This window comes from Electrophorus electricus, chromosome 2 (assembly GCF_013358815.1).
Source record: "Electrophorus electricus isolate fEleEle1 chromosome 2, fEleEle1.pri, whole genome shotgun sequence".
NCBI lineage: Eukaryota > Metazoa > Chordata > Actinopteri > Gymnotiformes > Gymnotidae > Electrophorus > Electrophorus electricus.
The window spans coordinates 33,110,000-33,122,029 of NC_049536.1; the positions used below are offsets into that span (position 1 = coordinate 33,110,000).

Consider the following 12,030-nt stretch of genomic DNA (forward strand, 5'->3'; position numbering starts at 1 on the left):
GTTGCTGCACCAGAGAGGCATAATTTAGGAGCATCTGACTTGAAGCCGCCCTATTCAATGGTCTTCTAATTATATATTTGCAATTAGTAATCATTTGAAGTTCGGCGATGCATCCTGATGTTTATGGCCTCTGGACGCAAGCCCGGTCCTGTACAAGTGCATTCTTCCACTTTTTATGTCAGCTGCCTAGTATGAGCCTGAAGGATGTTTAAAATATGATGGTGGAATTCCCGACGCGAGGACCAAGGGGTTCTCCTTAGCCCTGCGAGCAGCACTCAAGTGCCACGAACATCCTGTTTACACCAGAGCTAATGATCCTGCCACCCCAGCAGGACTCTCTCAAAGCAGCTCACTCATTACATCACAGCGGCAATGCCGAGGCCGCAGAAATGTAGCGTGGAGAAATATTTAAAGGATGCTCATGAAAAGAAGTTAGAAAAAAAGAGTCTTGTCAGGCTCACTAGAAAAAGAATAATAAGAGAGAAACTACCTGAATGGTACCGACCAGTGAGAAGTAGTTGAAAGCACCGTATAATCATGCGTACCACAGAAGGTAGTGTTTCTTTTTTTTATACTCGCTCTTCAGGGAGGGTTCTAAACCTCCTCCCTCCAACACAAGCTCTCGTCTGCTTTAAGATTTCATAAGGTGAAGCTTCCACGGCTCTTCAAAGCTCAGGTCCATCAGCGCTGCCTCTTCATCTGCATCTTCAGGAGTGACCTCGTGTGAGCTGTCTCTCCAGACTGCATCTGGGCATTTCCTTCTGCTCAGAAAGATGAAGAAGATGACCATTTGTTTGCTAATGCATCTCGCTCACGCGCTCTCTCTCTCTCTCTCTCTCTCTCTCTCTCTCTCTCTCCCGTGCACACGTCGGTTTTTCATCCCTTTCTTCTCTTCTTTATGCAGCCCAGAGTCCTTGCTGGGTGTGTCGTTTTGAACTTGTGTCTCTGTTCCACTCCTGGGACCTCCTCGACGACTCAAACTCACTGTTTGAATAAGTCAAGCCGAGGTGGAGATGATGCGCTTCCTGTTTTGGTCATTGTTGTTGTTGTTGTTGTTGTTTGCCTGGCTTTTGCCACTGAATGGAATTAATATTAGAATGTTGCAATTACTATTAGAGTGTTTCAATTTCCCTGCCTTGTGCAAGCCTAGGGGATGTCATTCTTTGTCATGTCTTACTGCAGAAGCACTTAAATCATAACATTAAAGCAGTAAAAGGAAAGGAAATACTGTGAAACTTGCTGCTATATAATATATGATATATCTATGCTTTATAGATATATTTAACTTTTTTAAAAAGTTGTATACAAACATAATTTATAAGCTGTATCTTTCTGTAGAAACATTAGCACTAGAAAACTAGAAGAAGAAAAAAATCAAGCAATATCTGAAAAAAACACTGAATTATGCAGGTGAAGATTATTTTTAAGAATACAGTTGCAATTAATCAGGAAAAAAAGAACCGTGGCAGAACCTCCAATGAACTGGAAGAGTAAAGCTAAAAACCTGACATGCATGCCAAATATAAAACTTCAGCTGAGAGCGATTATATGCAATCTTATTTAACCCAATGCTGGGAATATAGGTTTAAAGTGTGGCTTGAATCAATATTCTGTGGCATCTGAAGTTTTAATGATATACCCATATGATATCACCACGCTGTACAGGGTGGTTATAATCAGACTTTCCTTCATCGTTTAAATGCACGTCATCAGTTAAAAACACTGCTCTCCTCCACTGTTCAGTATTAGCCTGACTGAGCAATGTGTGCACATGTAACAACCATAAGTACGTTTCAGTAGTAATAGTACGATATACGTTTGCATGTGAAATCATCTGGAGAATGAAGAGAGCGAGCGCACTGCACAGAGGCGTGTCCGTAGGCTGCTCCTGCATGGGTTCCACGCCATCATCACTGCTGGGACTCTTTCTCTCATTCCCGTACAGATCATGGCTTTCTGGCCGGGCTCAGCTGGCAGGCCGGGGCATTTGCTCCGCGACCACCTACGTCAGCTGGCACTGCCCGGGTTCGGCTCCGACAGGGCACCGTCCTCGGGACGTGTGCCTCCACTACCGCACGGCCCTGCTTCGGACGCTCCGCCCACTGCCTCCGCTATGGCAAGGCCGGGCCCCGAGACAGTGGCACCTCCGGTCCTTCTGCTTAATGTCTGCATGCCTGCATGACAGGGCAGAGGAATCCACTGTATGACAGCACCATGTCATCATCACCGGGTGAAAACCAGCTGGAACGCTCTCATCGTCATTGGTGGTTTTTTTTGTTTGTTATTTTTATTGATTGTTACCTTCCCTGCTTCCATATGTATGTCCCTCTTCCCAGCTATCTTACCCTTTACAACATTTCTTTGGCCAGCATGGAAACTCACTGTTCCTTCTTGTCAAGACCTTGCTACGTAAGGGACAGGTGACTCTGGTCACCGCACAGCACTGCACAGTTTAGTGTTTTGCTCTGCATACTTAAAGGGGGGTTAATAATTAGCATGTGAATTAAATTGGCTCTGGTAGGTTGTGCTATGCCGATGGCTTCCAGAGTCACCCGTCCCTGACCCGTCATGCTGATGTGACTCCACCCTGAAATGTATGTTTTCATATTTTGCATCTCTTGTGTTACATTAAGTGAAAAATAATTAATTAAGCCCTCTGGATGCTTAGCACTGATTACTTTTGAATTTAAATAAAAATAATTGTTCTCTGCCAAATATGAAAACTATGCATAGTTGTAAGAAGAAACAAACAACTTGCATCTGATTGATGTGGGTGGAGAACTTGACAGTGTTCTCATGATGTTGCATACTCTCTAAAATGCTGCTGCCACACTCAAGTTCTGTCTAACTCTGTTTTGGTTTGCTCTGGTTTTCTCTGCAACCTCAAAATGGCAAGAAACGTCAAAAAGCGACGGATCGACCCGAATGCCGCTGCCATCTAGTGGAGAAGGAGGATTGGCGCTGCTCCAACGCTTCTTTAGACATCTACAGCTGGCCTGCAATTTACTGCTGCTCTTTTTTTGCCATTAGTTACTTGACAACATACACAGTAGAAGATATCTTAAAGAACACACCCTTGTTTCATAGGACTTCGGCTTCTGAGCGCCACTCCGGGTGTTCTTACTTTCTTTTTTTATACCCCTAACGTACCCAGACGTCTTTACTGTCAGGCACCTTCTTTAATAACACCCCTATTAAACCATCCTCTCATTACAAAGACATGATACTCCAGAGCGCCAGTCGGTCCTGGCGTCCTGGCCAAAGGGCTGCATGGCTTCTTACCGGAACACTGAATAGGTGTCTTTCTGAACAGAGGAGAAAGTGCTCTTTCACACCAACAGGAGAGCGGTCGTGCCATAACCGCGGCCGTAGATTCGTGTGAAAGCCTGGCTTCTGTTCACAGCTTTAGGCCTCATTGTAAATCAACAAGGACTCCAGTTTCTATGATCCCTTAGTGATTTGTTTGATAGAGTTGAGTCCAGCTGCGTACAGGCCTTAACAACTTATCAAGTAAAGACATATCACAAAGAGACATGGAACCGAAAATAGTTACGGTGCTGATCCACAAGAACATATCGTTTAAAACGCTAAATGTTTCATGCTTGTTTTTAGCTTTGTTTGTTTTTTAGTAGATCATGTTGCGTAGTAGGCATCAATTGAAATGTTCATAAAATTATTATGTCTTGCCCAATCACTCATGCTTAACACAACTGCAAGTTTAATGTCATCAAATCAGATAGATTGTGCAGCATATGCATAGGCTATATTGTGGTAAAGGTCACTGTGCTGAGGCAAGCAAAGTACACAACAGGTCAACAGATCCGTAGGATACTATTTTTCATTACAGAACTTGAGCCTAGCTGAAAAGCCAAAGAATATGGAGAATACATGAGCGATATGTATAAGAGCTGGCTTTTAATACACAAAGCACTTTTGCCCTGGTCTCGGAAAGACTGCAGTAACCAGAATGAACCAGTCCTTTGAGAAATATCCTTTTGGGCCACCAGTATCACATCCTGTTTACCCAGAGAACTACAACCTGTTGTATTCAGACTTTAGAGAAGGTCTTAACTTACATTTACACTTCATTTAGCTTTCTCTGCTTACATTATAAGGCGTGATGGCTTTGCAGCATGCATTCAATATAGTGGACTTACTGCTATATAAGGGAGTCCCCTCCATAAGAAACTATACTACAGAAGGATCCTGTCCTAAGAGTGCATGTCAGCAACAGAAAAACTTTTATTTACTATGCAAAGAAAATTGAACGAAAATTGTTTAGTGTAAAAATGAACACAGCATAATTAAATAAAAACCAAGGTTCCAGTACGGCCATTTTCCTATTTTTAAGATTTAGATATAATATAAGTTTGCGCTATAAAGAAAAATGCTTGTCAGAGTTCACATGAGTGTGGAACGAATGTGTTGGGCTCTAAATAAATCCTGTAATTATTTCATTTTCTGATGTTTCGGGTGAGGCTTTATAATCTCCTTTTAAAAATGCTTTTCTTGACTTTTCGTTCATTAATTACGACTCCTATGTGAGACGAGGCCAAACACCTCTTAACCACCTTTACTCACAGTTCATTTGCAGGAGGAGTTCATTCAATAAACCTAAAGTGTTTTGCATTTACCTGTCTGTTTCGCGTTTGATCGGATTTTTAAAGCACTGGTGGCTACACAAAGGCACAGCCTGCTTCAGTGTACATGTGCCACGTCTGCGTGTGTGCACGATTTCAGGAGGCCTGGCGCTATTTCTATCTGTAAGATAGGCCACTATAAACACGTAGCCCAGTCAATCGGGCCCCTTTAAATGTCCTAACGTGTCCGTTGTGCGGTCGGCTCAGATGTAGGCTAGAAGCGATTGTTCCGATATGTTTCCTGTTCGTAATAGCCGCTAACCTTATGATTTGCCGCTAAATTTAATGAATGAAAATTCCGGTCTTTCAAACCATTCAGACATCTGTGACACAAAAAGGTTTGAACACCCATAATACGACTCCTAATAAACCTTTTACTGGGACGAGGAAGCGCACTTAGCCACGGCCCCGTCCTTAGACAGCAATTACCGCCGTGCCCACTGATTCATGTGGCATTTCGCTAAAAGCATAAGCACGGCAGTAACGCCAAAACCTGCATGAGCACCATGCATGCGGAGCTCAGTGGCATTAATAAAGTCCTGGGTACACACGACTTTATTCATTTTTTATATGTACCTTAAAGAAACAATCAGGCATTTTAATAAAGCACAGTCCTAATAAACGTCAGGGCCCGTAGAACCTATGTTGAATGACACTAGGGCAGATGAATAGTGTTAAGTCAAATTTGATCTTTAAGGGATTTAACGTAATGCTATACATGCATTAATCAATTTGGCTTCATAATCTCTAAAGAAACCTCTCATATATATATGAAGCACGGCAGTAACGCCAAAACCTGCATGAGCACCATGCATGCGGAGCTCAGTGGCATTAATAAAGTCCTGGGTACACACGACTTTATTCATTTTTTATATAGATATAAACAGCGTACTAAAATTACACTTAAGTAAATAAATAAAATTTTAAAAAATTAAAAGTAAATAAATTTTTTCTTTCTAATTTCCATAACTGCATATAAAAACAAAATGGTATCACACTAGTGATCCAGTTTCAGTTTAGATGTTACTAGTCTGTGTGGTTGATGGAAATGACTTGTCTTTGTTTACTAGATGAGCGGCACAGGTTCGGAGTGGAGATGAGCAGTACCGTCGTACCACGGGGGCCTAACCGACCACCCCCTGATGAGACTGACGTTGCAGGACCTGGCAGTCAAACTCCTGTCACAACAGTTCGTCTTGTCGCCTTCGAGGTAAGAGCACTGTGCTACTGAATGTTTTTCAGACCTTTCTTCTATTTATATAAACAGTTATCTTATTTTTAGGGTTTTTTTTTGTGCTAGAGAAATGTAACTAAGCTATTAATGTTTGAATATTCACAGATAACTAACACCATTGATTTTAGTACATGTATCACTTTGCAAACTACTTTTGTAAATCTCGTTTTGGATCTTGGGCCTACGCCAAGTCTGTGAATACTGTATGGAAAACAAAGTTCAAAATAAAACAAAAAACATTCCTCGGAAAGTTTCTGTAATTGCCTTATGATGTATCTGTTGGGATTTATTCGGCATTCCTGTCTGAAAGAATCATAATCCTGCTTTTTTGGTGTTCTCTCACAACTTTCCTAGGGAACAAAATCTTTTCAGATGACATGCATGCAGTTTTTCAGTTCGCTTCTTTTCTTCCTTTTTATGGCGGTAAGACCTTAAAGCAGTGTAAACAGCATCTAACCGTCTGTTTTAATTGCTCTCACAGATGGATCATTTGTGCCTCAGAGCCGGAGTGACGAGGACAGTCCTGCTGGTGTGCATGTGCGCGCTCCCGCTGCGGGACCAGGTCGCGGGGCAGGTGGACCCGTTAAGTCTGAGCCGCGTGGACCCCCAGTGCTGGGGATCTTCGTCCGCACTGCTGCTGGAGCTGCGCACGCCGCGGCTCGCCGACACGGTCCCCGCGTTCTGGGACATGATGGCCTTCCTGAAGTCCTCGGACGACGGCAAGCACGGCGCTCTGTTTTGGGACCTGGCGCAGGTCTTCTGGGACATCTATGTGGACTGTGTGCTGTCTCGGAGCCACGGGCTAGGGAGACGGCACCTCTCGCACCCCAAACAGCGAATCACCACTCTCATGACCGACAGTAAGTGGGACACCCCGGACGCATTGCAAAAGCTCACACACGAGGCGAGACGCAACTAATCACACTTCCACGGTGTAGGTGAAAAGACATCGGAGCACTTTGTACTATTCCTCGAAAGTACTTTTTAACTTAGAGTCTGTATGGATCATAGAAAGTTTAAAAATGATATTAGTCTAACTGGTGTTTTAGGACCGTTTCTGCGCCTAAAATTGTGTTTACATATAATGTAGACTCTATATGTCAATTTAAAACGGTTCCTCGGGTCAAATGACCCTGAATTAACTATTTGAGTTTGAAAAGGTTGTTCAGAGACTCTTTTTTCTTTTTCTTTTTTTTCGATGTAATGTGTTTATTTGTGTTTGTGTTGTCATTTGTTTGTCATTTTCTTACAATAGTTTGCCAGGTCCTTTCCCATTCCCATTGGCAGGACAACATCCGATCACTAGTTCTGCTCGTGACCCAGATAAAACGGATCACTTGAATAAAACATGATTTTTTTTGACGTTACTCCTTTTCTCAGGTGGTTTTTAGGCAACACTCCTTTTATTTGCTTTCTATACACTACCGAATGGTCTGTTAAAATTGTGATATCAGATTTTGTGTGTATAATGTGCACATTTGTTATATACGTGTACAAAATCTTGCCATTTTGCAATAGCAGACAGATTAGCAGTCAGAGGCCGCACTGCTGAAGCCAGTGCTCCAGAGGTGCTGGAATATGTCCCCTATATATACATTCATTGATGGTTTTGACTTCCATTGAATATTTTCTCCCTTCCAATGTTCAAATAAATAAACCCAAAGTCTTACACCTTACTCCTTATCCTATAGTGACCAAATCCTCATGATTTACACACAGATTTATCAATAGATAAATTAACTAACTTAACTAATTGGTTTTATTTAAAATGAAAATAATGCAGTTTGACAAACGTCCTATTCTACCCTCTTAAATAGGGTATGTCTACAAAACCAACTTTTTGCTCCCAATATGAGTCACTTGCCTTACTTGTTTAATTGAATTTTGTCAAATAAATTGCTTATTGCAGCAATCTAATGTAACTTAATGATTCCAGGAAACCTGGCTAACTAACTCATCATTAGCTATCATATCAGTATAATACAGGAAAGGTAGTGCAGTAGTGGGGAACCCATGGTGCTCAGGGCAGTGAGTCATTTTCAGTTAGTGTGTTCAGTTATATTCGAAGGGCTGCAAATTCTAATGGATGCTGATTAGCTTCTATAAAAATAACAATAAAATACCGTTTTAACCACTTTAATAACTTTTGGGATACTTTAAGATGTGATGAACAATATGATAAACTTGACTGGAAAACTGCAGCAGAAAAGGTATCCTAAGTTATGAAAAATAAATAAAAACAACATTTAAAATGGCTTACCTGCGGATCTGCAATTCTGCACTGGTATTTGTACTTTAAGAGCAGTTCCTTGATTGGTGATGTCATACACTATACACGCTACACGTTTAGTTGACCCAAAATGGTGTGTAGCTTGTTGCAGCATGTGTTTGACTCCATCTTCTCTTGCTCTGGTTGTTATGTGATAATTCAATTACCTAAGGAGGACTGGATCTGAGGTTGGGGAGGGGCTGATGAGGACAGGAATGATGGAAGGACTTCGGAATGTTCACACATCCATGCAGGAATGCATTTAATTCCCACGGTGGATTACGCTAGTGGACATGTGATGATGTGGGCGTGCGCTGCTCAGATGAATGTTAAAACACTTCTGTCTACAAAAATTCACCGGTTAAATGCACAGACTGAATTGCTTTGCAGAAAATGGTCTACAGTCTTTAGATGTCCACGTGTATTAACTGTGCTAGGGCGCCTGCCCGTTGTGTTTAGCGCAGACTAAAGATGTGTTATCACTGGAGATTCGGCTTGGATCCAAGGTGTCCTTCCAGGTCTACACAGGGATAGCTGTCTGTGCGCAGGTTCAGGCTTTGTTGGTGACACTTGAAAATCTTTCTTCACAAGTAAACCGATTTTTGATCACTTATTATAGTATTCCTTGGTCTGTATTTTATATTGAGTATGTATCCTTTTAAATATATGCCACAGTCATTTTTGGCATACCTACTCTTTTGGCTGATTGCGAAGTTTTCTGCTCCATAAAGGCCTGTCAGTTGCCTTGATGTTTCATTGGACCACTTGTTGCTACGCATCAACCTTGGACTTTTGGCAAGACCGAACTTAAAGATGAGCTGTCTCGTACATGCACCATCACCGCAAATGCACATGAACACACATTCATACACCTGCCAAATCAGATATAGTTGTGCATTGAGGTATGCACTAATATGTAAAGTAAATATGCCTGTTGCCTGTAATAGCATGCCTACATATATATAATATATTTATCTGTTTGTTTTGTTTCCAGTGCAAAGTGCATGGGGGGCGTGGTGTTGGGGGTGGATCAAGAAGTAAAAAAAATGACAAATTACAGCTACATTAAGATCCACGAATAAGCATGACATTGACTAGCCTACTGCAAGTTTTAAAGTTAGGTTTGTTTGTTTTTTTGTTCATTATTTTTATAATGTATTTATACATTATTTTTATATTAAGCTATCGAATGTAAGATCATATATGGTATCTGAATGGATATATCCATCACTCTCATAATTTACATGTAATCTAGGTCTGGTTGTCAATCAAACTGTTTATCTTTGTCTATTCCCACCAGAGTCCTTCGTGCAGGAGTCACGGAGCCACTCGTCGAAGTCGAAGGTGTTCACTCGGGGCTGGTTTCAGATCCAGGTGCATCAAGTTGGACCATGCAGCTTTCACACCCTTCCTAAGCCTCGGAATGAAAAAACAAGTCTTTTTAACCACATAGAAAGATAGAAACTGCATAGAAACTGCACAGTTATCTTTTCTACACAGCACCTAATTTTTGTGTTTAATAAAATCATTTGCACCATTATTTGTTTAGCCTGTTCCATCTGAAGAAACCAAGAGAGTAATAACAACTAAGGAGGTGGGAGCATGTGTACATTCACACCTAGGCAGTTACTTTACAGGCACATATTTGTACCATAGACCTGCATATGAAAAAGGCAAGCTTCTCACCCTTCAAGTGGGTGGTCATATCTTTTTTTTACCTCACTCTGCTCTTCTAATATCAAGCTAATGGAATATATATACACACACACTGCCTGACCAAAAAAAAAGGTCACCACCTGGATTTCACTAAGCAAACAGGTAAGAGCCTCCCATTGGATAATTACTGCATGGGTGATTGTTTCAGCTGGCAACAAGTTATTTAACCCTAACTGATGCAGTGAGTAGCTTTTTATTTGTTAAACAACCATGTCGAAAGACATCCTGTGGTCGTGGAAAAGATGTTAAACTGTTTCAGAAGGGTCAAATTATTGGCATGCATCAAGCGGACAAAACATCTCAGGAGATTGCTGAAACTACTAAAATCGGGTTAAGAACCATCCAACACATAAATGAAAAGTGGAAGGACAGTGGGGAAACATCATCTGCGAGGAAGGAATGTGGTTGGAAAATAATCTTGAATGATCGTGATTGGCGATCACTTAAATGTGTGGTGAAATCAAATCGTAGAAAAACAACAGTAGAACTCAGGGATATGTTTAATAGTAAAAGTAAGAGCATTTCCACACACACAATGCAAAGGAAACTCAAGAGATTGGGACTAAACAGCTGTGTAGCCTTAAGAAAACCACTTGTCAGTGAGGCTAACTGGCAAAAACAGCTTCAATTTGCTAGGGAGTATAAATATCCGACTCTGGAAGAAGGTCATGTGGTGAGTACCGATTTACCCTGTTCCAGAGTGATGGGTGCATCAGGGTAAGAAGAGAGGCGTCTGAAGTGATGCACCCATCATGCCTAGTGCCTACCGTACAAGCCTGTGGGTGCAGTGCTATGATCTGGGGTTGCTGCAGTTGGTCAGGTCTAGGTTCAGCAACGTTATGTGCCCAAAGATTGAGGTCAGCTGACTACCTGAATATGCTGAATGACCAGGTTATTCCATCAATGGATTTTTTCTACCCTGATGGCACGGGCATATTGTAAGATGACAATGCCAGGCTTCTTCGGACTCAAACTGTGAAAGCGTGGTTTAGGGAGCATGAGACATCATTTTCACAGATGGATTGGCCACCACAGAGTCCAGACCTGAATCCCACTGAGACTCTTTGGGATGTGCTGGAGAAGACTTTGTGCAGTGGTCCAAATCTCCCATAATCAATACAAGATCTTGGGGAAAAATTAATGCAACTCTGAACAGTAATAAATGTTGTGACATTGCAGAAGCTTGTATAAACGATGCCACAGCGAATGCGTGCCGTAAAAGCTAAAGGTGATCCAACGAAATATTAGAGTGTCTGACCTTTTTTTTGGCCAGGCAGTGTGTGTGTGTGTGTGTGTGTGTGTGTGTGTGTGTGTGTGTGTGTATATATATATATATATATATATAAGACAGAAGAGAATCGCTTTGCTACATGTACTATCTATAGAGTACAATGTCATTGCTCCGACTTGTGTGCTAATAGCTCCCCCTAGTGGAAGCCCGCAGCGTATTAAATATGAATGATTGTCAGTTTCAAATGTCAAGTTTGGTTTATTTGTCATGTACAGTCATACATGGTATAACTCGCAATGGAATGGTTTTTTTTTGACTGCTATGTCCAAAGTGAGGAAAGATACAGGGATGTATAAAGAAAAAAAACAAAACAATTTTATATATATTTATATATATATATATAAAATATGCAACAATGTATGTACAATATATGTATAATATGTATGTCATGATGTTATTGACATCATGGTGGTGGTCCCCACAGTTTCAGTTGCTCTGAGTCAGGGCCCGAATGGCCTGTGGGAAGAAGCTCCACTTCAGTCTCTCTGTGTTGGTCTTCAGGGAGCGAAAGCGCTTCCCTGACCTCAACAGAGAGAAAAGCCTATTGTTGGGATGGGTGGGGTCCTTCACAATGATCCTGGCCTTGGTCTGGCACCACATGTAATAGATGGTCTGCAGGTCAGGAAGTTCTGTATGAGTGATGCGCTCTGCTGAACACACCACCGGCTGGAGTGCTCGTCTGTCCTGCTTGGTTCTGTTCCCAAACCAGACTGTTATGCTCCCCGTGAGGATGCTCTCGATAGTACAGGTGGACAAGTTCCACAGTACCTTGGAGGACAGTCTGAAGTCTCTTAGGCATCTGAGGTGGTAAAGACGCTGACGAGCCTTCTTTGCCAGGGAGTTTGTGTGGCGGGACCAGGACAGGTCCTGTGAGATGTGA

At 41.8% G+C, this 12,030-nt stretch overlaps 1 protein-coding gene across 4 annotated transcripts in view; it reads left to right on the forward strand.

Annotated features, from left to right (window-relative positions):
• The window catches only part of LOC113582325 (disintegrin and metalloproteinase domain-containing protein 23), a 27,566-nt gene extending 17,937 nt beyond the window's left edge, over positions 1 to 9,629 (forward strand). Inside the window, exons 25-27 of one of the 4 annotated variants that reach the window (XM_035520013.1) lie at positions 5,711 to 5,850; positions 6,356 to 6,734; positions 9,444 to 9,629. In XM_035520013.1, the coding sequence (XP_035375906.1) occupies positions 5,711 to 5,850; positions 6,356 to 6,734; positions 9,444 to 9,604 (680 nt within the window). In that variant the 3' untranslated portion in view covers positions 9,605 to 9,629. Of the gene's footprint in view, positions 1 to 904; positions 2,265 to 2,896; positions 4,634 to 5,710; positions 5,851 to 6,355; positions 6,735 to 9,443 lie in introns of those variants that run through there. The other 3 variants (XR_004775307.1, XM_035520018.1, XM_035520015.1) reach the window with 3 other exon arrangements.
• The last annotated feature ends 2,401 nt before the right edge of the window (positions 9,630 to 12,030 follow it).